The sequence below is a fragment of the Girardinichthys multiradiatus genome, chromosome 6 (genome assembly GCF_021462225.1).
Source record: "Girardinichthys multiradiatus isolate DD_20200921_A chromosome 6, DD_fGirMul_XY1, whole genome shotgun sequence".
NCBI lineage: Eukaryota > Metazoa > Chordata > Actinopteri > Cyprinodontiformes > Goodeidae > Girardinichthys > Girardinichthys multiradiatus.
The window spans coordinates 3296791-3324652 of record NC_061799.1 but is presented as its reverse complement, the minus strand read 5'-3'; the positions used below and the strand labels follow the sequence as shown (position 1 = coordinate 3324652).

Below are 27862 nucleotides of genomic sequence, written 5' to 3'. Positions count from 1 at the left end.
TTGTATTTTTGAGGATCCATTTCACCATTGAACAACTACAGTGCTTTTAGTCAACCCATGATGTTATTAAACCTTACCATTAAATATTTAGGAAAGTAAAAGTCAACATTAGCTATTCAGAGGACGATGTTTATGTGTGTACAATCATCGGATACCAATTATGTTTAATTCATTATGTTTAATTCAATTTAGTTTGATTTATATAACGACATTTCGCAACACTTCTCAAGGCACTTTACAAAGTCATACAGATTTCAAGTTGGGTACATACATTCCATCAGTCAGTAATTTTCTATACAGCTTCTTCCATAGTGGGTCGTGGGGAAACTGGTGCTTATCTCCAGCAGTCTATGGGTGGGAGGCAGGGAACACCCTGGACAGGTCGCCAGTCCATCACAGGGCAACACAGACACACACAGGACAAAGAACCACACACACACTCATTCACAGCTAAGGGCAGTGTAGAGAGACCAATTAACCTAACAGTCATGTTTTTGGACTGTGGGAGGAAACCGGAGTACCTGGTGAGATCCCACATGCAGGGAGAACATGCAAACTCCATGCAGAAAGACCCCCAGCTGGGAATCGAACCCAGGACCTTCTTGCTGAAAGGCAACAGGGCTACCAACTGCACATACTAAGGACTTTATATTTGAGAAGGAGAATTTTAAATTCTATTCTGGATGTAACAGGGAGCCAATGAAGGGAAGCTAAAATAGGAGAAATATAATTTCTCCGTTTAAATTTATATGAAACTAAATGAAAAATTGACCCCATTCACACAAGGTCTTTTTTATGTTAAAGTGAGAATAAGAAACAAGTCAAAATTTACAAATAAACATTTCTGACATAAGGATAAAATTATATCGGGGACAAACCCACCCTTCTTTTCAGGGTCAGGGTTTTAGCTTGTCAAGTTGTGTAGCAGCAACTACAGCCTTGCAGACGCTGTTCAGAGAGGAGGACTGTTCTTTACCTTCAATCTCCTGTTTATGAAGTGCCTACAAGTACTCAAAAGGTGAAAGGTCAGATGAAGAAGAGGGTCATGCCATTATTCTTTCATCTTTAAGGGATTTGCAGTGGAGTACTTCAATGCACACATTGGAGAATTGTCCCGTACAGAAATAATAAACCTTTTAAAAGATGCAGACTTTTCCTTGTACAACAGCTTGAATAAAGTGTCTTCTAAAAACTAGCAGTAGGTTTATGTGGTGATTTTGAGGCATTGTTCCATTAGGTCCCACTTTAATAATACCACCCAATGCCAGTGCCAAACATCCACCTTACTGGCGTCCAAGTCAAAGCGGACCTCCGTGTGTGCTACTGATGCAGTCATAGACCCATCCATGTGGTCTGTCTAGAGTCGCCCTTAGAAAAAAAAAAATTCAGTCCACGGATTTTGCCTTCTTTACCTTGGCCATGTCTCTAAGCACTCAACACCTTAGACTTCTTGGCACTCCAGATAGGTTGCAGCTCTGGAATATGAAAGTGCTGGAGCAGAACAAGTTCCTGGCAGTGTTAAGTTCTTTTGAAATCTATGGTAGTTTTTTGTCTTTTTCTCAACCCATTCTTGCAAGCCTGTTGACTATTTGCAAAAAACAATGTCTGTATGATCAGTATCTAGACAAGATTGCAAGTGCTGCATCTTTCTAAAAGATTTTTAAAAATTTTGGAGTTTTTAATATTTTCTCAGGCCTATGTTTCCTGACGAATAAAAGCCAACTAATAATTATGGGCACCTTATGTGATGACTTCCACAGGTCATTATACAAATACACTTCACTAAATGCTTACTTGAATAGTAATTGTGCACACAGTGTATTGCGTTGGTTGGAAAACAGTAACACCTACACTAATAAAAAAAATTTTACCTTCAAGTGTGTTCAATGGAATGAAGTCCACTTTTTCTTGAAATGTTAGTGATCCTCCAGGATGATCCTCCTCTGTTGGCACTTCCACAGACCTTTTAGTGAAGTTGGAGGAAGTGTTGCAAGCACTGTTCTCCATAACTTTAGTTTCTGAAGTGGATTCGTAATCGTATCCCTCTTCTTCCACAGGCCCAACACTTTTTCTCTTAATCATCTTCATTTGTGCTTCCCTTCGCATGTTTTGAAGAAACTTTTGAGCCTACAAAACAGAATCCTTGTATTTACATTCCAATGTAATATATCTCCAATAAAATTCTATTTTGCTACTTTGTGTTTACAGCTCTTACTAAAAGAATACACGAACCTTCTGTTGTGCAATCAAGATGCTTATATTATTTAAAGTTAATTCAATAACCATACAGTCTGTCAATGAAAAATACTGACATTGTTTTATCCTAAACTAATGGAGGTCCGAATGGCGCTGGTTGGGTAGTGAAGGTGGCATGGTCCAGCTATGTGGTGAGCATGAACAGACAAATGTTGCAGCAGCTTTCGGAAGCAGTTATGGATAGCTTATGCTGGGTCAGCACGCATCGGGCGTGCGGAGCCATGGTTCTGATGCCTTCTTCAGACCCTGGGGAAAACTGGCTTAATTAGGGACAACGTCTCTTGAGGAGCATCTCTGGCTCAGGTCGGTTTTCTGCAGAAACTGAACGATGGATTATCCAGAATGCAGATCATATTTAACTTTGTGTTCTCGACCGACGTATACGTTAACATCAGATCGTAGGCAACTGGACCCAAGAATTTGTCGAAGTAGCAGAATCTTATCCTCGCCGGCAAGTTTCAGACTCTCTTGTGTGCTTCCTCCCCATTGCAACCAGCTTCTCATAGCACAGATAATAAGAACAAGGTGTGGCTGGAAAACAATTTTGACTGTGGCTTTGACATCACAGGGATGCCATCTGTAACTCCTTCTTCGTGGGCTGGGCTAGAAGTAGGTTGATGCTATATTTAAAGATGCACAGTTTCCTACCAGCATCTTTGTTTGTGTACAGTGCGAAGTCCATGTTTTTATCCATGGCTGGGGCACACCACTACTGCTTCTCACATTCCTGTCTCCTGTGATGATACATTTCTTCTTCAACTGCATACGTAAAATGATGAACAGAGATGCTTCTATGAGCTGTTTGACGCTAAAGTATAGGTCATTTTCTGTATGCCTATCCACATTCTAATAATTTTACCGTTTTCTTTTTTTTTTCAGGGTGGAATGACTATATAGCTCTTTTTTAAAACACCTATGTGCTCACGCATACATTTATGGTACTTTCTGTAATCCACAAAGGCTTCCTTTAAAATCCGCTGTGATCATTTTCTCATGAAAATAGTAACAGAACTATATTAGCCCCGTCTAGTAGATATATTTTTACCAACAATGAGCCATGTAGCTCAGAGGTACCCTATAGCCCAGTATACTGTGTTTTTGGAACATAATAACTTGGGTTTCTCCACAGACTCAGCAAGAGAAGAGACAGATTATTGCTTTCTTCTAGATGACAAAATTCAGAATGAGGAATCATTACTGTTATCGCAAACTGAAGCTTCAATTACACAGTCAATTATGGTGATGCTTAGAGACGGGGAGTGTCGTAAGAGCTTAAGAATTTAACAAAAATGTACAAACTGTGGGACCCGTGATCAATTGCTCCCACATTTTCACTTGGAGAATCACCATTTATGTTTGTCAGTAGTGTATACTTTTGCAATTTCTGCCATCGTGAACAAAAACACTTGTTCTGCATTCATGAGGGGCGAGAGATTTCACCAAAACAAACATTCTCAACCTGATGACAGGACAGACATCAGGTGGGCTTGTTTATGTTATTGGGCAGTGAGATTTAAAGACAAGATGCATACTGGAGTAGACCTATACCCGTTTTTCTCCTTGTTCTTTTTCAAATGACGACAGTTAGATAATCAGACAAGATCGACTCACTGAGAAGTTGCTGAAGGTTCAATCATTATTCTAGCCAAAGCCCTTTTAATTATGCTCTGCAGAATTAGATTTGATGTAGCATTTTAAGATTGTGCAAAAATGCAGATAAAATACAGTACAGACCAAAAGTTTGGACACACCTTCTCATTCAAAGAGTTTTCTTTATTTTCATGACTATGAATATTGTAGCTTCACACTGAAGGCATCAAAACTATGAATTAACAGATGTGGAATTATATACTGAACAAAAAAGTGTGAAACAACTGAAAATATGTCTTCTATTCTAGGTTATTCAAAGTAGCCACCTTTTGCTTTGATTACTGCTACGCACACTCTTGGCATTCTGTTGATGAGCTTCAAGAGGTAGTCACTTGAAATGGTTTTCACTTCACAGGTGTGCCCTGTCAGGTTTAATAAGTGGGATTTCAAGCCTTATAAATGGGGCTGGGACCATCAGTTGTGTTGTGCAGGAGGTGGATACAGTACACAGCTGATAGTCCTACTGAATAGACTGTTAGAATCTGTATTATGGCAAGAAAAAAGCAGCTAAGTAAAGAAAAACGAGTGACCATCATTACTTTAAGAAATGAAGGTCAGTCAGACCGTACAATTGGGAAAACTTTGAAAGTTTTCAAAGTTTTCCCAATTGCAGTCGCAAAAACCATCAAGCACTACAAAGAAACTGGCTCACAAGAGGACCGCCCCAGGAAAGGAAGACCAAGAGTCACCTCTGCTGTGGACGATAAGTTCATCCAAGTCACCAGCCTCAGAAATCGCAGGTTAACAGCAGCTCAGATTAGAGAACAGGTCAATGCCACACAGAGTTCTAGCAGCAGACACATCTCTAGAACAACTGTTAAGAGGAGACTGTGTGAATCAGGCCATCATCAGAATCAGAATCAGAAAAGCTTTATTGCCAAGTACGTTTTTGGACATACAAGGAATTTGTTTTGGCGTAGTCGGTGCAATACAATACAAATTAAACAGTATAAACATATCTACAATATAATATAAATATATGTGCACAGTTTTAAGTGAGTGAGAGTAAATGTAGAGCAGTATAGGATGCGAGAGCTGTACAACAGTGCATGTGATCAGTGTGCAAGTATGGCAGTGCAAGTAAAGCAGGAGTCCAAGCTGAGTGTTAATGTAACGCATAGAGTTGCAGGTTACAGGTGTCTTGTCAGCAAAAAAGGGGGGTGTGGGGGAAAGGGAGAGTGTCAGGGTGGTTTCCAGGCTTTGTTAACAAGGCTGGTGGCAGATGGGAAAAAACTGTTCTTGTGGCGTGAGGTTTTGGTCCGGATGGACCGCAGCCTCCTGCCAGAGGGGAGAGTTTCAAAGAGTCTGTGACCGGGGTGGGATGGATCAGCCAGAATCTTCTCTGCCCGCTTCAGGGTCCTGGAGTTGTACAGTTCCTGAAGCCACAGTAGACTGCAGCCAATCACCTTCTCAGCAAACCGAATGACACGCTGCAGCCTGCCCTTATCCTTGGCTGTAGCAGCGGCATACCAGATGGTGATGTAGGAGGTGAGGATGGACTCAATGATGGCTGTGTAGAAGTGCACCATCATAGTCTTTGGCAGGTTGAATTTCTTCAGCTGCCGCAGGAAGAACATCCTCTGCTGGGCTTTCTTGATGAGGGAGCTGATGTTTTGCTCCCACTTGAGATCCTGGGAGATGATGGTTCCCAGGAAGCGGAAAGCTTCCACAGTGTCAATTGTGGAGTCACAGAGGGTGATGGGGGCAGGTGGGGCTGGGTTCTGCCTGAGGTCCACAACCATCTCCACTGTCTTTAGAGCATTGAGCTCAAGGTTGTTCTGGCTGCACCAGTCCAACAGATGGTCTACCTCCCATCTATACGCGGACTCGTCACCATCAGAGATGAGTCCGATCAGAGTGGTGTCGTCGGCAAACTTCAGAAGCTTGACAGACTGGTCACTGGAGGTGCAGCTGTTGGTGTACAGGGAGAAGAGCAGAGGAGAGAGAACACAGCCTTGGGGGGAACCGGTGCTGATGGTCTGGGAGTCAGAGACGTGCTTCCCCAGCCTCACGTTGATTCCTGTCAGACAGGAAGTCAGTGATCCACCTGCAGGTGGAGTCGGGGTCGGTGATGTCTTTTAGGTGTGAGAGCACAAGGCGCTCAAAGGACTTCATCACCACAGAGGTCACGGCGACGGGTCTGAAGTCATTAAGCCCTGTGGTCCTTGGCTTCTTGGGAACAGGGACAATGGTGGAGGACTTGAAGCAGGCTGGCACATGACATGTCTCCAGTGAGGTGTTAAATGGTAAAATAGCTGCTAGGAAACCACTGCTGAGGAGAGGCAACAAGCAGAAGAGACTTGTTTGGGGTAAAGAACACAAGGAATTGACATTAGACCAGTGGAAATCTGTATTTTGGTCTGATGAGTCCAAGTTTGAGATCTGTGGTTCCAACCACCGTGTCTTTGTGCGGCGCAGAAGAGGTGAACGGATGGACTCTACATGCCTGGTTCCCACCATGAAGCATGGAGGAGGTGTGAAGGTGTGGGGGTGCTTTACTGGTGACACTGTTGGGGATTTATTCAAAATTGAAGGCATACAGAACCAGCATGGCTACCACAGCATCTTGCAGCGGCATGCTATTCCATCCGATTTGCATTTAGTTGGATCATCATTTATTTTTCAACAGGACAATCACCCCAAACAAGGGCTATTTGTGTAAGGGCTATTTGACCTAGAAGGAGAGTGATGGGGTGCTGCGCCAGATGACCTGGCCTCCACAGTCACCGGACCTAAACCCAATCGAGATGGTTTGGGGTGAGCTGGACCGCAGAGTGAAGGCAAAAGGGCCAACAAGTGCTAAGCATCTCTGGGAACTCCTTCAAGACTGTTGGAAAATCATTTCAGGTGACTACCTCTTGAAGCTCATCAACAGAATGCCAAGAGTGTACGGAGCAGTAATCAAAGCAAAAGGTGGCTACTTTGAATAACCTAGAATATGAGACATATTTTCAGTTGTTTCACACTTTTTTGTTCAGTATATAATTCCACATGTGTTAATTCATAGTTTTGAGGCCTTCAGTGTGAAGCTACAATATTCATAGTCATGAAAATAAAGAAAACTCTTTGAATGAGAAGGTGTGTCCAAACCTTTGGTCTGTACTGTATATTAATATTATTCCTATAGATTTGTTTTCATTGTTTATCTTCACTTTTGTTAGTCTGGTTTGTTGGTTATGTTTCTCATATACATGTAAATTATTACAGTGTCTCACAGAATCAGTTTAATTCTAGTGTGAGGTAGTAATGACAAAAGTTTTAAATTAATGCAGCAATGATATTTACAGTAATAGAATAAAGCACACTAGTTCTTAAGAGTGCTTAATATTGAACAAACTGGAAACAGAGTAACTTCCTGCATAAGTTACTAACCTTTGTGATAGCAAACTAAGCGCAGAAACATTCACTGCCACTTAGCTTTAATCAACAAAGGATTTTGACGCATTGTTCCAGTTTAGAGCTTCTGGCACAAGCCCTGAGTCCTGTGGTACGTGAAGCTCCATATCACTGAAAGGTTCATATGAAGATGTTCAAAGAAGGTGATTTAATAACATTTTCTTCTATCTTTCCAGTTGCTTGCTGTATAACTTCACAAAGCAAGCTGCACTGCCTGCCATCAAGACCTGTAAAATGTGAACTGTAAACCTGCTAAAGCCTTTTCGCTGACAACCAAGTACTACCACTAACTAATAATGCCTAAGAATAATGTCAAAACAGTTTGGACCGATTACCTTGTACAGGGAAGGGCTAATGGGATTTGTGTTGTCTGCATCCATCTCGGAGAATCTGATGTGTTTGTTGATACTGCTGAATACCTTGCTTGTCCTCTGAGGCTTTGGACTATTAATATCTTCATACCTTATTACAGTGCCAAACCTGAGAAAGAAATACACAGAAAAAACTATTATTTCCACTACTCTACAATGACAAATCAAGTGTGTTTTATTATTAATGTTATTAGGTTAAGATGGTGAATTTAACATACTTTTACACTTCAAAGACAGCAGATCATTTGGCAAATATGCTGAAAAGAAATCACTTTGGCAATTAGGTGTTTACGTATTAAGTTTTTTGTACTTCCTTTTGGAGACCAATATCACATAGAAGTTAGCAGTGTTTTTTTATTTTAAAATCATGAAAAATAAAGTGCAATATCAGATTTTTATTTTGTGGGTAAAAAGGGATGAGTACAAATGTAATTTCACCTTCAAAACACTGAAAACATCAAGTCCCAGGAATAAGCTAACAAAAAAAGACATGCACTCTTGCACATTAACTTTTGCTCAATATAGTGTGAACATCATCAATTTTGTGGCATACCTGTTCCACGATTTTTTATGTTTTCTTGACATAAAGTTCTAACTTGAGAATTGAATTTCAGAACAGTAGAGCACTGTGGAATTCATGCTTCACTACTCATAAGATAAACCTGCTGGTATGACCTGATTCTATTGTGTAATATTTTGAGTAGTGAAAAATGTTATGGTCATTTTATACTTGGCCACAGAGTTTACTTTCTGTCAGTAATTTAAACAAAAATAGGCAGATTAACAAAAAAACAAAACAAAAACAAACAAATAGGGGAAAAAAGACTTACTGGGGCTGCAATTTGTGTTTAAGTCCTAGTTCAGACCAGACTTCCTCAGGTGTAAGATGTGGACACTCCTCCACATCCAGCTCATGACTGCAGAAAAACACACAACAGCTTTACGAAGTAGCACTTTTGGTGCCTCATGCATGTAATGTGGCATTTTCAACAGTCAGGGTTACACTGCTTTCATCATTCTTACCACACAGTCATCAATTCTAATACATGTAGCATTTGTACTCACTTGTGGGAATTTAACAGGCAAAGTGGGTTTCCTTGTTATGTCTGAGGACACTAAAATACATGGCGAGCCTTGGGATGAAGCCCAGATGTTCCAATCAGAAAACAACATCACTATCATTGATGTTCAACCTGACGTTTTTTTTAAGAAAATGTGCAGTCCTAAATTCAACAATGTCAGTTCACTATAAGACGACAAGGTAGCTGTATCATAATAACTTTTCATCACAAGGGTCGCGTACATCAGTCAGAAGTAAAAGAGCAATGAACAGTGCCAAATATAAGACAGGGTTTTCCGGAATCTTTTACTGTAGGATTTTGTTTTGTAAATTCATGCCACAATCAAGTTTCCATGGTTAACACAATGGTTTAAGCATTAGGCTAAAAAAGCTGTTTATTAGGTAATGTAGAAAAAAATGATTGTAAATAGACTTTATAATGAACATACACTAGTCTGTATGCAACTTGGAGTCAAACGCCCTGCTCAGGGTCGTTCAAATGCCTTGCTCACGGGGGTTCAACATGTGGCAGAGGAGGAAGATTAAATAAAAACCACACCGTTCAGATTGCAAGACTGCTTTGGAGATTTTCCCCCCCCCAAAAAAAAAAAAATTCTAGAGAGAGCCCAAGATGAATACAGTAACCTGGTCTTGAAACGTGAAAATAATGTAAAGGATAGCATAACTTGTGTATTCCTGTGCTAACAACATTTTTATGTATGGTATAGCTTGCACATTTTCTCTGCGGTAATCTTTAATTTTACAGACTGAAAGTGGAAAATATTGTGTGTCTTACACCATAGGGCTACCATATTTAAAATTATGGCTGCTTTCCATTAACCCACCCTTCGTTTCTCTTTTCACTGGCCCAGAAGCTTGGTGCCAAGACAAAACCATTTTAAAAATTGCTAATGTCTATTCTTTCAGCAGTGGAACCACTTTAAGAACTGTTACTACAGAGCTCACCTGCGTTTAATTTTCGTAAACCTTCTTGGGTGCTTATCACCATCATCATCATCTTCTTCTCTTCTCTCTGACATTTTGCTGTTTGAGCTGAAGATTCTGTCAGGTAGGATGGTGAGTTGCATTGAATCTGGGTGGTGAAAAAAAAGTATATACACAAACACACATATATATATATATTTACAAAATAGTACACACACACACACACACCCCAGTGGCAGATGCTGGTCTTTCAAGGAGGGGAAGCTCAATTTTAAGATCGCTGGTTCGCTCATTTTGCTGTCGATCAAAAAGGGATTCATCCTCAGACAGATCATCCAATAATCATGCAGAAGCTGAGTGTCCGGGGCAGCCGAGGCCAGCCAGTGTCCCATAGACCCCAGAGACGATGGGCGGGACAAAGCCCAGCATTTTTGCTTGGCTATTGAATTCACTGTTTAAAGTACTGTGAAGCTGCAGGAATGAGTGAGAGGAAAGCCGCGTCGTTACCAGTGATGAGAAGCTGATTCTGAACAAATGTTGAGCGGTTGTAGCGCATATTTAGTCAATGACATGTACACAGAACAGTATATATTTGATCACTTATTTTTTGACATTTTAGGGGAAGCTGAGCTTCCCTTGCAGTCTTAGAGCAATCGCCACTGATACACACATACTATTTTGTAATGAGTTTGGATAATCATACAGCAGTCTGCAACACTGTTGGTGGGACACATTACCTGTTTGTTTAGGACTGTTCTCTTTAGATGTGCCAGCAGGTTCCTTCTGATCATTCCCACCGTCTGAAGGATCCTCACAGCAACGACATTCCTCATCTGACTGCTTTCTAACATCAGAGCTGCAAACAAAGTATCTGTTTGCCTCTAAGTCAGTCGCACAGCTCCCGCTTTCCTGTATTGTGCACGTTTCTCTGAACAGAAAACTCATAACATCAACTTTGCTTTTTCTTTCTTGGTTCCCAACTCCAGTTTTCCCTTTTGTCTGTTTGTTTGACTTTGTCTGAGTGTCTGTCTGCACATCTTCACCAGTGCTCCAGTTACACATTCGAGGATCAGTAGTCCAGCCTAATGCTGTCCAATATGAAAATCGCTCCCAATACGAGTAGTAAGTCTCCGTAGCCAGTTTGTCCCAGAGAGCCTTCGTATCTGGATTATCCCAAGGAGCAGCGACAGTTCCAACATCATCTGCAGATGGTAAACTGGTGTCTGGATGCTTCTCTAGCCAGGAGCTCCACAGCAAATCCTGCCCATTCTGAGCTTTATTGTGTACAAAACAGAAAAAAATCAATGAAAAACACTTGGCAGTTCCTATTGATTTTTTACCCAGACGTGTTGTTTCTAAGGCCTTTTCTCATATTTGAATATATGCTTTAATTCTGAGTGGTATGTTAATACACTTTAAAGCTAAACAAGTTTAACAGGCACTTTAAAACAAATGATACACTTGAAACACAAATGATAACTTCACTTGCTTTAAAATCTTTTTGTTATTATGCAAAACAAGGCTTTTTATTAAAAGGTAATTCAGAAGTCTTTTGGCAAAATAATTATATATTTGAACTCTGTCATTCACTTTACACTATTCTGGTTGAAATTATCTAATTAGTAAATGAAATCAAGAGGTCATGTAGCGCTGCATGCTATTATGCTAAGCTAGTGTCTTGTAGGATGAATGAAAAACACAGACATTAAAATCAGAAGTTCAACTGTTTAGATGTTTTCCGATTTAAATATAGTTAAGTTGAAATGTGATCAAGTGCACTAACCATATTAACAAGTCACATTATCACATTTTACATTTCCTTTCTTCCTGTCTTTACTTTGCTTAAATTCATCTCCTGGACAAATCCACAATTTAATGGCACATATTTTTTAAAGTCATTTGAACACAGCATTTATATTTTCAGATCCCCTCTTAAAATATGTCCTCCTTCTCGCTCTTCTCTAGTTTATTTGGTAAAAAGTTTGTTTTCCTAGAAATATTATTTGAGCTGTGTTACCAAATTCTGAAATTGTAAGGCTTTTGATTTTGAAGATTTCATTAGTATGGCCTTTATATCCAGTGTGATCTATTGATCTGATGGCCTTTTATTGTTTCTATATTACACATGCATGTGTAAACACATACACAACATATTACACATGTATGTTTCAAAATCTCTGATACTCTGCATATGATATACACAATGTACATTTTTGGCCTTGAACAGACCTTTGAGGTACCCCACATGTAATATTCATGACTTTAGATTTGTTCTGGTTTGACAATTAAGCATATAACATTTTACCAGTCCAAAACAACACCTCAGAAATTATCCTTCCAATCAATGTACACTCCTGATTGAGACCAGTGAAAAACAAAATGCAAAAATGTGCATTTTGCAAGAAGGTTCTAAGTAGAGCTTCACGATGCTAAAAGAACAAATGAGAGCAAGGGACAAAACAATTTGAGCAGTCAAATTATTAAAAACAACAATGTAACTGAAATAGGCTGTTCATCAGGTGATCAAAAGTGTCAAAAAAGGACTCAGTAATGAATAACTCCACCATCCTTGTTGATCAATTCATTGGTTTAGGCATGCATAATAAAGCGGCCAGTGGAAACGTTGCTCCAAAGGTCCACTGTCTGGAACTGATGTCCATTTTTGTAAACTTCCCTTTCCATCCATCCCTAAAAGTTCTCAATTGAATTTAGATCAGGCAGTCCAAAAGAGTGATGTTATTCTCCTGAAAGAAGTCCTTGGTCAGACTGTTGAAAAACTCAGTCATAACCTCAGTCATGAAGGATGTTTGGTGCAACAGGAACATCCCTCTTGACTGGGGAATGCCCCCACTTCTCCACTGTTCCACAGAGAAATGTCTCCTTGACATGTCTAATTGACATGCCAGTAGCATTGGAAGTCAGCTGGACTGTTAAGGTTATATTTTTTTCTTGTTAGAGAATACAACTTTTCTTCCCCTTTAAAGAAGACGTGGTCTTTGAAGACATTTCTTGTTAAACAGCTTCACTTGCAGATGCCGTCTGATGGTTATTGGGCTGCAATCAGCACCAGTAATGGCTTTAGTTGGGTCGAAGATCATCCTGTGTCATTAAGAACAGCCAATCGGATCCTGCAGCTCAGTGCCAGTGAAATGTTTTTGGGTCTACCGCTAGACTTTCTTGTTCCATAACCCTAAGAAATTCCAAATGATACTACATCCAACCTCAGCAGTATCGGCACTTTGTGAGAGGCCTTGCCTCTGCAGCTCAACATTCCTAGCACGTTCAAACACTGTGAGCTTTTTTGCATTTGCCATCAGGAGGTCCTGTCTGTGAATACTTGAAATTGAATCCGGATTTTTGAGTGTTTAAAGGCTGTGGTGGTCTTAAACTTTTAATCAGCTGACAAAAGCTTGTTTGAGTTTAAATACAGTTGTCAATAAATTGTCTGCTCAAAATATTTTGTCTCTTGCTCAAATGTCTTCTTCTTGCATTGTGAAGCTCTACTTAGAACCTTTTTAATATCCAACACTGCAAAATGCTAATTTCTGCCCTTTTTTAACTGGTCTTAATATTTTGATCAGGGGTGTATAAATAATTTCCAGCATGCTAATTTTTGTAAAACTGTAAGTAAAAAAAAGAGAAACCTGTTTTTTAACGATAGGCTGGACACTTTCTTATTACTTGGGCCGACTGCCTTCTTTCAAATCAGAAACAAACTTCTCAGATGAATGTAAATAAGTTTAAATCTATAACTACCATATTTCACTTATTTATTGAAACTCCGAGCCACTATATAAAAGATGTATTTTGCCCTCAAAATGGAAAAAGAAAAGTTTTACCAGATCTGGTCAAAATTGACTAAATACGTAAAGCTGTAAGGTCTGATTTCATCGGAATCTACTGGAATTAAGATTGCTTCCCCCTTTTTTTTTTTTCCCCTTTAATATGAGGTAAGTGTACTAATGGGATGTGGGCTCCTAGTTCAGCTGTTTCAATTATGAATATTTGTTCTGTCAACAAATACCTACCAGAAGTATAAATAATTTTAAACCAAACTAGAAGACCCACCTTACTACATGTATCTCTGTCTTTGCTATGGTTTAACTCGGTACTGTGTGATAACTGTTGACACCCTGCAGTAGAATACTACAGGGGTTGGACAATGAAACTGAAAGACCTGTCATTTTAGTGTGAGAGGTTTCATGGCTAAATTGGACCAGCCTGGTAGCCAGTCTTCAATGATTGCACATTGCACCAGTAAGAGCAGAGTGTGAAGGTTCAATTAGCAGGGTAAGAGCACAGTTTTGCTCAAAATATTGAAATGCACACAACATTATGGGTGACATACCAGAATTCAAAAGAGGACAAATTGTGTGGTGCATCTGTAACCAAGACAGCAAGTCTTTGTGATGTATCAAGAGCCACGGTATCCAGGGTAATGTCAGCATACCACTAAGAAGGACAAACCACATCCAACAGAATTAACTGTGGACGCAAGAGGAAGCTGTCTGAAAGGGATGTTCGGGTGCTAACCCGGATTTTATCCAAAAAACATAAAACCATGGCTGCCCAAATCACGGCAGAATTAAATGTGCACCTCAACTCTCCGGTTTCCACCAGAACTGTCCGTCGGGAGCTCCACAGGGTCAATATACACGGCCAGGCTGCTATAGCCAAACCTTTGGTCACTCATGCCAATGCCAAACGTCAGTTTCAATGGTGCAAGGAGCGCAAATCTTGGGTTGTGGACAATGTGAAACATGTATTGTTCTCTGATGAGTCCACCTTTACTGTTTTCCCCACATCCGGGAGAGTTACGGTGTGGAGAAGCCCAGAGTGAAGCATGGGGGTGGATCAGTGATGGTTTGGGCTGCCATATCATGGCATTCCCTTGGCCCAATACTTGTGCTAGATGGGCGTGTCACTGCCAAGGACTACCGAACCATTCTTGAGGACTATGTGCATCCAGTGGTTCAAACATTGTATCCTGAAGGCGGTGCTGTGTATCAGGATGACAATGCACCAATACACACAGCAAGACTGGTGAAAGATTGGTTTGATGAACATGAAAGTTAAGTTGAACATCTCCCATGGCCTGCACAGTCACCAGATCTAAATATTATTGAGCCACTTTGGGATGTTTTGGAGGAGCGAGTCAGGAAACGTTTTCCTCCACCAGTATCATGTAGTGACCTGGCCACTATCTTACAAGAAGAATGGCTTAAAATCCCTCTGACCACTGTGCAGGACTTGTATATGTCATTCCCAAGACGAATTGACGCTGTATTGGCCGCAAAAGGAGGCCCTACACCATACTAATAAATTATTGTGGTCTAAAACCAGGTGTTTCAGTTTCATTGTCCAACCCCTGTACATCACATGCTATCAACTGTAACATAGTTCAAACAGACACAATGTTTCAATCGAATAAAGTTCTGGTGCTGATTTAAATGTAAAGCAATGATTAGGGGATAAAACCGGTAAACCTTGAGTTAGTGCCATTTTCTTCAATAAAGTCAAACATCAAATAAGCCAGCAGCTTTTTGTAAATCTTCTATCTTGACAGAGTCAATGAACCATGTCAAATAACAGCTAATTTAATTATGTTTTAAATGTGAAGAAATTGCCTTTATTTTATCCTATATGCAACTCTTTTTGTCTATAATCACACATTGATAAGCTTTTTAAAACTTCTGCTCTGGACTAATACTGTAGCAAATCTAAATGTTCATGCTAATCATTATTTTACTTTCCGTACCCCAATAGGATTCCCAACAGGTGTCATGAATCTCTTCGTCAACATCCACTACTTGCTGCAGTTCGTTCTGGCATTCATCTTCAGAAACATCATGGTGTTCACCCAAACAAAAAATAAGAAGTAAACAATAGCAAATGCAGAAAATCACATTATAGATTATACAAAGGACAATATGTCAGGCATGTTACCTGTTTTGTAAACCTGTGGTAAATCTTTGTCAGCCTCTTTATCTTCCACGCATGTGACGGGCTTTCTGTATGGCCTTCTTCTTTTCTGTCATGCAATAACATAATGGGAGAAAAGGCCTTGAGCGTTGATGTTCTAGTCCCTGTCCCAATACCCACACTACACCCTACGCCCCTCAATGAAGTGTTTACTTTGTACAAGTGCATGTAAGGGTTGAAGTGCGCAGGTTAGAAGCGTGCAAAATTGGAGAATTGGGACAGTAGGGGTTACGTCATCAACTTGCACCTCTGCACCGTAACTGCAACATCAAAAAGGGCGGGAACCAGCGCTGTTTTCCCAGTCTTGCTGCTAAAAAACATATTTTAAAACTGCAACAAGCAATTGTTTTGAGGAGAAGAAAGTGCAGGAAGCAAAGGAGGCTTATACACTAGACTCTCGCCACGCCAGTGTTTGTTTGAAAGGTAACTTCAGTGTTATGGGCTACTGACTGCCCAGACTCACTCTGAACCCAGTGGTATCTTACAATGTTGAGCCTGGAAAACCGGTAAAAAAATATATTTGTCGGCTTGCTGTCTAAAGTTTACGCAGTTCTTATTATTCTGATTTGATGGCTGGTTACGTTGACGGTTGTGATTGGTTTTTGCTCAGAATGTCATCTGCAGCAGTGAATTGTGGCGGACTTCACCGAAGGGTGGATGTGGGGCACAAAGGGCTAAGGACACACTACGCACTCGAACCCATCAACGGGAATGCGCAATTCACGGACGCAAGGGTGGAAGTGCGGGTATTGGGACAGGGCCTTAGTCTCCAATTCATAAAAACAAAAGGAAAAGCAAAACTTTACACTGATAAAATGCACCAAGCACGACTTACCATCTGTTCAGAGGAGCTGGCAAATGCTAAAGGCAGACCCATCATAGTCATCAGCTGAGACTCTTCATCCAAGACTTGTTCCTCTTCCTCTTTTTTAGATTCTGACAATTTAGGAAAATATACATTTTAAAACAAGTTTCCTCTCTTTGCACGTTTTAATGTTTTGTTTGCTTTTATCTGTCAGTGACTCAAAAGATCAAGTGGCAAATTTGTCAGATGGAATCCAAGCCAAGGGAGACGAAGAACCGAGTCAATTTTACAGAACTGCTGGTAATAATTACCATAATGTTCAGTAGCTTGCACTTCAGTGTCTTCTATGCCAGAGGAAAGCAGTCTGTTGTCAGAGCAGTACAGCTCTCTATCCCTGTTCAAAGGCAAACATACAAAAATAGTCAGTCAGTGAAGACAAGGAGTTTATTCATTATGGGCAAAAACTTGTCATCAGAAACTGAATTTGAATTGTTCAGACTAAATCTGTGTTTGTGTATTTTGAAATTAAATGCATTTGTTTGAAAATTTTAATTCAGTAAATTGAAACTGAATTTAATGGTTTGAAAGTGAATTCACTTGCTTTGTAAATGTATTTCGATGTACTGAAAATTCATTTTGACTACTTTCAGTCTTATAATTTCAGTTTTTTTTGGGTCACACATCCGGATCCTTGAAGAAAGCCACAGAGTAATCAGACAAATTCAGGGACTGCATCCTTTGAAGGACTGGTCTACGTGGGCCGGGTCCTTTGACGGCCGCGAACACCACGAAGGCAGACGACGACAGTGTGAAGCCTTAAAGATGGAGCCCGAATGTTAATCCCACTCTCTCCACTGTAGATAGGTGCACGTGGTTCATTAATCAGCCATTTAAAATTTTTTGTTTAAAAATATTTAAAAAATAACACTGTAAATAAAGTATATTGACGATGACAAATAATTAATTTAATTTATTGGTAAAACTTTCAACAACTCAACATTAACACATAAACTTTTTTAAAGTTTAAATCAAGCCATTAGTAGAGCATAATAATTACAAATAATTCATACATTAACATTAGATATCATCTGACTTTGTGTTTAACTTCCACCCATTGGGGAAACCCAGCGAGATTTTGAAATAAATTTGCTAGGAGTCAGCGGTTCTCTCCGGATTTAGCGCGCCCTGAATGCCACAATTTGCCACTTTTACCACACGTCTGGTTAAAAAGTGAAGCAAAAAAACAGCTTTTTATAAGTCAGAACGCTGTAAAATACAGGAAAATCCTGAGAAAATGCAGTTTTTTAATGCTATTTTAAGACCACATTCTGAAGAGCGAAAAAAACTATGCTTTTCTCCAATGAAAATGCAATTTTTTACGTCGTTTTACCATGGCCTTTTGAACCCCGGATGCTTAGGCTGGCTCTAGGGACTACTCTGGAGGGGCCCGCGGGGAGAGGCGGCGGGTTGGGGTGGGCTTGCTTGTTGCCCCCCAGCTCAGCCGTCTCATGTTGGGGTTTACCCCAGTGGATGAGAGGGTCGCATCCCTGCGCCTTTGGGTTGGGGAGAGGTCTCTGACTATCATTTCGGCCTACGGGCCGAGTGGTAGTGAGGAGTACCCGGCCTTCTTGGCGTCCCTGTCGGGTTGCTGGATAGTGCCCCTCCTGGGGACTCCATTATTCTGCTGGGGGACTTCAACGCCCACGTGGGAAACGACAGTGACACCTGGAGAGGTGTGATTGGGAAGAATGGCCTCACTAAGTCGGACCTGTTCCCGGTGCATGTTGGACTCCGGCAGGGCTGCCCTTTGTCACCGGTCCTGTTCATAACTTTTATGGACAGGATTTCTAGGCACAGCCAAGGGCCTGAGGGGGTCTGGTTTGGGGACCAGAGGATTTTGTCTCTTCTTTTTGCAGATGACGTGGTCCTGCTGGCCCCCTCTAGCCAAGACCTACAGCATGCGCTGTAGCGGTTCGCAGCCGAGTGTGAAGCGGCTGGGATGAAGATCAGTTCCTCCAAGTCCGAGGCCATGGTTCTCGACCGGAAAAGGGTGGCTTGTCCTCTTCAGGTTGGAGGGGAGTTCGTGCCTCAAGTGGAGGAGTTTAAGTATCTCGGGGTCTTGTTCACGAGTGAGGGAAAAATGGAGCGGGAGATCGACAGACGGATCGGTGCGGCTGCCACAGTAATGGGGGCGCTGTGCCGGTCCGTTGTGGTGAAGAGAGAGCTGAGCCGAAAAGCGAAGATCTCGATTTACCGGTCGGTCTACGTTCCTACCCTCACCTATGGACATGAACTTTGGGGCATGACCGAAAGAACGAGATCCCGGATACAAGTGGCTGAAATGAGCTTCCTCCGTAGGGTGGCCGGGCACTCCCTTAGAGATAGGGTGAGGAGCTCGGCCATCCGGGATGGGCTCGGAGTAGAGCCGCTACTCCTCCACATCGAGAGGAGCCAGTTGAGGTGACTTGGGCATCTATACCGGATGCCTCCTGGACGCCTTCCTTGGGAGGTGTTCCACGCACGCCCCACCGGGAGGTGGCCCAGGGGACAGCCCAGGACACGCTGGAGGGACTATGTCTCTCGGCTGGCCTGGGAACGCCTTGGGCTCCACCCGGAGAAGCTGGAGGAGGTGTCTGGGGAGAGGGACGTCTGGGCGTCTCTGCTGAGTCTGCTGCCCCCGCGACCCGGTCCCGGATAAAGCGGAAGACGACGAGCGAGCGAATGAATGCCGCTTTTTACACGTGTTAAAGCAGCGTAAAAAACTGCATTTTCACTGCAGAGAAGTGTCGTTTTTTTACTCGTGACAGGGTTCAATGACCTGAATAAACACCTTTTTTTTGCCACAACGATGTTTTCTTAAACACTGCAGCGGCCTGCCCATACTTTTCTCATCCACTCAGTTTGAACTCCAGTCACCCAATAAGAGTAGAACTGCAAACCAAAATAATTAATCACAGATCAACTGTGCTGCCAAGAAATTTCATTTTGTTGTTTGGTGCACTTCACATATTCCCGAGTACTCAGTGTCAGTCATTGCTTCTGTACTCATCTCATTAATTTAGTTCTTTAAAGTCCATTAAAGCAAACAAAATACATTATAATTTTGTCTGAAACAAGTGAAAAGTCATGCATTTTTGAAAGTTGCATCAGTAGTACTTTTCTCTACCTCCAGAGGGCACTCACACCTCAGCTAGTCTACAGAAAATTGATCCATGACTGACCCTTATGCTTTTAAAAAAAAATAACTCAGTGTGATGCATGTTTACTATTTTTTATTTCTATTTGGTGGTTTTAATCTGGTGAAATAAAGGAAATGAAAAGAAATATGCTGTGATCTGTTGTTTGTCTCTAAACACAAATACTAGAACAATCCTAATTCTCTGTGCTGGCATGCAGAAATGATAAAAGAAGCCCATTAGAAAAATAAGAAAATGTCACATTTACCGTGTGCCTTATTTTTTCTTCTTCATAGTAGCTATTAAAAGTGATAGACTGCATGATCTCACATCTTTATTGTCAGCGGGTCAACCATCGAAATGGATTTTCTATACATGCAAGAAAACAAATCAAATTGGATTGTATTTCAGAATCAGCTTTATTGCCAAGTTTGTACACACAACAAACAAGGAATTTGACTCTGGTACACTTTGCTCTCTGGTTTTTGCATTAAAGAATATACATACACTGCTCAAAAAAATAAAGGGAACACTTAAACAACACAATATAACTCCAGGTAAATCAAACTTCTGCAAAATCAAACTGTCCACTTAGGAAGCAACACGAATTGATAATCAATATCACATGCTGTTGTGCAAAGGGAATAGACAACAGGGGGAAATCTTTGGTGATTAACGAGACAAAGGAGTGGTTCTGCAGGTGGGGACCACAGACCACTTCTCAGTATCTATGCTTTCTGGCTGATGTTTTGGTCACTTTTGAATGTTGGTGGTGCTTTCACACTCATGGTAGCATGAGATGGACTCTACAACCCACACAAGTGGCTCAGGTAGTGCAGCTCATCCAGGATGGCACATCAATGCAAGCTGTGGAACAAAGGTTTGCTGTGTCTGTCAGCGTAGTGTCCAGAGCCTGGAGGTGCTACCAGGAGACAGGCCAGTACACCAGGAGATGTGGAGGAGGCCGTAGGAGGGCAACAACCCAGCAGCAGGACCGCTACCTCCGCCTTTGTGCAAGGAGGAACAGGAGGAGCACTGCCAGAGCCCTGCAAAATGACCTCCAGCAGGCCACAAATGTGCATGTCTCTGCACAAACGGTTAGAAACCGACTCCTTGAGGATGGTATGAGGGCACGACGTCCACAAATGGGGGTTGTGCTCACAGCCCAACACTGTGCAGGATGCTTGGCATTTGCCAGAGAACACCAGGATTGGAAAATTCGCCACTAAGGCCCTGTGCTCTTTACAAATGAAAGCAGGTTCACACAGAGCACATGTGACAGACATGACAGTCTGGAGACACTGTGGAGAGCGATCTGCTGCCTGCAACATCCTTCAGCATGACCGGTTTGGCAGTGGGCCAGTAATGGCGTGGGCGGCATTTCTTTGGAGGGCCCTCCATGTGCTCGCCAGAGATAGCCTGACTGCCATTATGTACCGAGATGAGATCCTCAGACCCCTTGTGAGAACATATGCTGGTGCGGTTCTTCCTGGGTTCCTCCTAATGCAGGACCATGCTAGACCTCATGTGGCTGGAGTTTGTCAGCAGTTCCTGCAAGATGAAGACATTGAAGCTATGGACTGGCCCGCCCATTCCCCAGACCTGAATCCGATTGGGCACATCTGGGACATCATGTCTCGCTCCATCCACCAGGAGTTGCTGGATGCTTTAGTCAAGGTCTGGGAAGAGATCCCTCAGGAGACCATCCGCCGTCTCATCAGGAGCATGCCCAGGCATTGTAGGGAGGTCATAGAGGCACGTGGAGGCCACACACAATACCGAGCCTCATTTTGACTTGTTTTAAGGACATTACATCAAGGTTGGATCAGCCTGTAATGTGTTTTTCCACTTTAATTTTGTGTGTGACTCCAAATCCAGGCCTCCATTGGTTAATAAATTTGATTTCCATTGATGATTTTTGTGTGATTTTGTTGTCAGCACATTCAACTTTGTACAGAACAAAGTATTCAATGAGAATATTTCATTCATTCAGATCTAGGATGTGTTATTTGAGTGTTCCCTTTATTTTTTTGAGCAGTGTATATACACAATATACAAATATACACATATATAAATAAAAAGGTGCATTTGCAACATCTGTATGCTGTTGTTTTGTACTCTATTAAATGTTCATTAGAGAAACAGCCTGGGGGAAGAAACTGTCTCTGTGGCGACTGGTTTTAGAAAACAGCGCCCTGTAGCGACGGCCTGAAGGTAAAACTCTAAGCAGTTTATATGCAGGGTGTGTGGGGTCTGCAGAGATTTTAGCAGCTCTTTTCCTGACCCTAGACCTGTATAAGGCCTGGATGGAAGGAAGGTCAGCCCTGATTATTCTCTCTGCAGTCCTGATTATTCGTTGCAGTCTGGACCTGTTCCGGTTTTGTGGATGAGCCAAACCACACTGAGATGGATGAAGACAGGACAGACTGAATGATGGCAGTGTAGAAGATGACCAGCAGCTCCTGTGGAAGGTTCTGCTGCATTAAGTATCTTAGATTCTCTGGTAAATCCCAAAGAACTGCACTTGAAAGTTTTAAATGGAGCATAGCTTTGGATCACTCATTCTCTGAGTGTATGTATGTAGAAGCTCTGTGGACTGAAGGTTTCTTATTTAGAGGGAAATAGTTTGAGACTTTGTTGTTGACAGTTGGACGTTCTGATGAATGTTTTTATCCTCACACAGATGAAAACATACAAAGATGAAACCAACTTTTTAAGCATGTAATAAGTTTGTCTTTCCTACTTTAACCCTCTTAAGATTATGAAAACAAAAACAATTTAGACCATTTAGCATTTAGGGCCTAAACACAACGGTGAAGTTAGTTTTAGGTTGGATGTTGGATATTCACGCTCCGCAGATTCTGCAGCGTCCCGTTCCTGTTTAAACAGATGCTGGCAGTTTAATTATGGGCAGCAGCGTGCTCCCTCTGGCTCTCTTAGGAACAGTCAAAACATTTCCGAACCACTCTTGAGAAACAAAGATTAATAGCTTTCAAGTCACATGACCCAGAATTAATGTCAAATCACTCTACTAAACTGAATAAATAAGACGCACTCCTTTTTATCTGATTTTAATGCATTTTCTATTTTTTTTTTTACATATTTATTTCATAAAAATGCATGATTTTTTTGCTTTATGGTCACATGACTGGTAAAAAAATTACTGTTGAATCATTCTACTAGACTGAAGAGATGAGACACACCCATTTTATCTGATTTTAATGCATTTTCTGTGTTTTATTGATTTATGTTTTCAAAATTATTTTCTTTTCAATAGCTTTGAGATAATGTGCTGTTCACAAAATGAATTTTAAATTATTCTACTACACATGACAGATGAGATTACAGTCCTAAAGCAATCTTAACAATTTATAACAATTTCTTTCTAACAATTCTGGACACATTTCACACTTTACTTACACAATGGACAATTCCAGGCGTCTTTCTTTGCATTTTCATATTCTTTACTGTTTGTGTTGCGGCACTGCACATGGAGTCATCTATCAGTCATCACACTGGATCTGATAATATTGTTGTAGATGCTGATAGCTGTGGGCAGGAAGGATCTCCTGTAGCACTCCATCTTACAGCAGATCTGAAAAAGCTTCTGACTGAAGACACTCTGTTGTTGTACAACAGTCTGATGATGAGGATGCTCAGGGTTTTCCATAATGTTCTTCATTTTATGAAGAATCGTTCTTTGCAATGATCTCCAGAGGTTCCAGAGGAGTCCCTAGAACAGAGCCAGCCTTCTATATTAGCTTGTTGAATTTTATTAAGTCCCTGACACGTTCAGGATGAGATGATTGTTTCCACACCATGCCACAAAGGGGTCCGCCAGCTCCCTGTACTCAGCTTCTTGTCCATCTCTGATCCACCCCACAACTACAGAATCATCTAAGTATTTCTCTATATGACAGGAGTCTGTCTTGTACTGGAAGTCTGAGGTGTACAGAGTGAAAAGGAATGGTGAGAGTACAGTCCCCTGTGGTGCTCCTGTGCTGCTGACTACCTGGTTAGACACACAACCCTTCAGTCTCACAAACTGTGGTGTGTTGGTCAGGTAGTCTTTGATCCAGGAGATTGTTGAGGCCTCCACCTGAGTCTTCTGGAGTTTCTGACAAAGCAAATCAGGTTGAACTGTTAAATGCACTGGAGAAATCAAAGAACATAATCCTCACAGTGCTGCTGGCTTTGTCCAGATGACAGTGGGTTTGTTGAAGCAGGTGTATGATGGCATCTTCAACTCCAACTCCACAGCAATAAGCAAACTGAAGGAGGTCCTGATAGTTTATTGTTTGCTTACTCAGGTGGGCCAACAGGAGTCTCTCTAGGACCTTCATGATATGGGATGTCAGGGCAACAGGTCTATAGTCATTGAGGACTGATGGGTGAGTTTTCTTTGGTACTGGAACAAGACAGGAGGTCTTTCACAAAAATGGAATCTTCTTCTGGGCCAGGCTAAGGTTGAAGAAATGCTGCAGAATCCCACAGAGCTGCTCTGCACAGACCCTAAGGACTCTAGGGCTGACACCATCTGAACCTGCAGCCTTATTCAGGTTCAGCCGTTCCAGTTGTCTCTTCACCTGACTTCTTGAGACACACAGAAGGAAGGATGAGGTAAAAGGAGCATCAGCATCTTCTGATTTGGTTGAAGGCAAGCATGTAGAAGCAGAAGAGCCCATGGCTGAGGTGGAAGATAAAACATTTGAGGTTTGACAGGAAAGCTGTGGATCAAATGAGGGTGGGATGTCTGTTTGCCTGTGAGCAGGAAAGGAGGATGCTGAGTTTGTTTCTGAACTGAACCTATTGAAGAATGTGTTTAGTTTATTGGCTCTGTCCAGACATCTATCGGTCCGATTGTCCTTCTGCTTGAAGCCTCTGATCTTCTCCATCCCTGACCTCAGATCTCAGATATTGTTTTGCTGGTGCTTGCTCTGAAGCTTCTTCTTGTACACCTCCTTGCTGTCTCTTATCATGACTGTAAGATGCTTCTGTATACTCCTCAATAATTCCTTGTTTCCCTCTGTGAAGGCTCATTTTTCTTGTTAAGCAGGTCCTTCAGGTCATTGGTGATCCAGGGTTTATATCAAACCATATCATGTTTTAGAGAGGACACACCTTTTTGTGGACAATCCACAAGATTTGTGTTAGCCATTATTACATCCTTAAACTGGAGGAAACATGTTGACAAAACATTTGCAGCTGTAAAGAACCCAATGGTTCTATAAGTGTTGACTGGTGGGAGCTAAACACACACAGGCCATACTTTTTAGGTTTTGCTTAGTTTAACACAACAATGTGTTTTTATCTTTGTACTTTGTTTTGGTCATCACATAGACCCCCACTAAAATGCATTGTAATTTGCGGTTTCACAGTATTAAAAGGGATAAACATGTAACAAGTATGAAGAGTTTTTTCAGTGCAAGTTGTGCTGCTTAATAACGAGAAAATATATTGAGATATGTGGTTATACAGCATCACTTGTGGAACAACCTATGGGGTATGACTACTTCTACCAGTGTTTAAAGAATGACAACTAGACTAAAATGTTTGGTGACACATTCTTAAAATGTGTTTTCAAACCACATTTTAAGGATGTGTCACCACAATTAGCAGGCTCCATCATTAGTAAATGGGAGAAGTTTGAAACCACCAGGACAGAGAAATGAAAGAGATTAAATTGATACCATTTGGAATAAGGCTGTAAAATAACTAAATGTGGAAAAATTGCAGCGCTGTGAATACTTTGCGGATGCAATGTATGTCATTTATTTTAGTGACAATTACACCTTCTAAAAGAGAGGTATTATTAAAAATCTTCACTAATGGATTACTGGTTTATATAGCAGATTTGCTAACTTCCAGTCATGTTTAACTCAGTGCTGATGTGTGAGAGTTCTGCTTCTTACTTTGATACAATAAAACAGGCTTGCAATATTCTGCATAAGCAACATAATAATTTATAAATATTTAAAGTGGCTAAAACTGTCTTTGCCAGCAAATCTGAACATTTGTTGATATCAGTCTTAAAATGATGAAGTAAATGTTGACAAATAAGTGAAACATGAATTTAAAAAATACAATCACACACACCTCTACTGTCAACTGCTGATTTGGACAAAAGGAGCATAGCTCTGAATGATGGAAGAACGCTTCGATCCTTGATTTGTGAAGGGACACCTGTGCCCCTCTTTTCCCAAAGTAAGGTTAACTCACAATCAGATGTACGAAGAAACTGGTTCATGCATTGAAAACTTATACAGTAAAGCTGGACAGTTTTAAAAAAGCAGGTGTGATTTGCTAAAAAAACAAAATGCTTTGCATTAGACTGTAGCTTGCAAGCTTTGAGAATTACCTTGCAACTGATCACAGTATGTATTATAATCCTATGTTTAATCAAAATGATCAATAGTGATTACAAAAATTTATAAAAAATAGAAAATGAATTAAAAACAGTAAAAAGATTATTTTTTTAACACTGAGTTATGTGACCTGAAAGCTATTCAAAAGAATCGGAAATTTTGATTACAAATTCACAAAAAAAATAGAAAATGCATTAAAAACAGATAAAAATGAGTGTGCCTCATCTATTTAGTTTATTACAATGAGCCAAGATTAATTTGGGGTCAGTGTGTCATCTCACCTGAAAGCTATTAATATTTGTTTCCCAAGCGTCTTTGGTTAGGAAATGTTTTGACGGTCCCTAAGCAAACCATAGAGAGCAGGCAAAGAACTGCTGTCCATGATCAGACTGTCAGCATCGATTCTAACAGGACGGGGACGCCGCAGGATATGCGGAGCGCAAATATCCAACATCGAACCTAAAACTAACTTAACCGCGGTGCCCCAAACTGCCTTTTTATTGTACATTTATTATAACTTCAAAGCTGAACGGTTGATCTAGCCATGCTGTTTTGTAAAATGTCTTTATTGTATTGGTTAGCAGAAAAACTTTAACACATAATGGCAGATCAACCAGTCGGTTTAATTTAATTTCTACGCATACAAAACTGTATCAACGAGAACAGCTAGCGGTGACCTACGGTTTACCGATATCCAATGACTATGTCTATGTCGGTTAACGCAAAAACCTACATAACACGTAAAACCGGAAGAGAATAACTTTCTGCTGTTGTTATAAAAGAAACACGAGAAATTCTTACTCTACGAAGGCCCTGGAGCACCGACAGAGAACAGCGTCCTTCTTCTCAGGTGTTTGACTCTGAGTAAAAATAATGTCCGCGACCACTGTCGTCTTGGTTCTCTCCAGCATCATCACAGTCGGTTTAAACTTTTAAAAGCCCAAATTATTCAGCGACAAAAAAAATGACCTAACGTGCCATTTGGCTCTTGTTTCTTCTTCTGGCGTTTTACGGTGGATGGCAGACCAACGCTAAGGTGCATTGCCGCCACCACCTGGACTGGAGTGTGTACATGAAATTAACCGAACAAAGAACTAGATTTTTTTTAATAGACTTCTGTTTTTCAAAAAAGAACATAACTTCAGATTTTATAGTGTGAATGCTGTAAAGCAATTTTAGCTACAAACACCATTCAACTTTTAAAATGCTTCCACAACCTTCTGTTATTTTTATATTATTCAACTTTTTGATATCTTTTACGGTTTTTCTACAATTTTAGTTCAAACTTTATTAAATTTTTTCAGATTTTCAGTTTTACAATGTAAGCCAACGACATAATTCGTCAGTTACTAGAGTGTACACTCTTACGTTTTTGAATAGCCTGAGAAAGGAGGAACAAACTCTCCTCACTTGCTGAATTTTCCTTCTACCTATACAAATTACAGGTCCTTCTCAAAATATTAGCATATTGTGATAAAGTTCATTATTTTCCATAATGTCATGATGAAAATTTAACATTCATATATTTTAGATTCATTGCACACTAACTGAAATATTTCAGGTCTTTTATTGTCTTAATACAGATGATTTTGGCATACAGCTCATGAAAACCCAAAATTCCTATCTCACAAAATTAGCATATCATTAAAAGGGTCTCTAAACGAGCTATGAACCTAATCATCTGAATCAACAAGTTAACTCTAAACACCTGCAAAAGATTCCTGAGGCCTTTAAAACTCCCAGCCTGGTTCATCACTCAAAACCCCAATCATGGGTAAGACTGCCGACCTGACTGCTGTCCAGAAGGCCACTATTGACACCCTCAAGCAAGAAGGTAAGACACAGAAAGAAATTTC

The 27862-nt window shown here is 40.9% G+C and overlaps 1 protein-coding gene across 1 annotated transcript in view; it reads right to left on the bottom strand.

Annotated features, from left to right (window-relative positions):
• Window positions 1-27018, bottom strand: part of tgs1 (trimethylguanosine synthase 1) — a 60294-nt gene extending 33276 nt beyond the window's left edge. Inside the window, exons 1-11 of the mRNA XM_047368898.1 lie at window positions 26808-27018; window positions 16777-16859; window positions 16496-16596; window positions 15902-15907; window positions 15627-15709; window positions 15437-15546; window positions 10416-10952; window positions 9700-9826; window positions 8504-8590; window positions 7638-7782; window positions 1872-2127 (exon numbers count right to left, since the gene is read on the bottom strand). Coding sequence (XP_047224854.1) covers window positions 1872-2127; window positions 7638-7782; window positions 8504-8590; window positions 9700-9826; window positions 10416-10952; window positions 15437-15546; window positions 15627-15709; window positions 15902-15907; window positions 16496-16596; window positions 16777-16859; window positions 26808-26920 — 1648 coding nt within the window. The 5' untranslated portion in view covers window positions 26921-27018. The remainder of the gene's footprint in view (window positions 1-1871; window positions 2128-7637; window positions 7783-8503; window positions 8591-9699; window positions 9827-10415; window positions 10953-15436; window positions 15547-15626; window positions 15710-15901; window positions 15908-16495; window positions 16597-16776; window positions 16860-26807) is intronic.
• Between the last annotated feature and the right edge of the window lie 844 nt (window positions 27019-27862).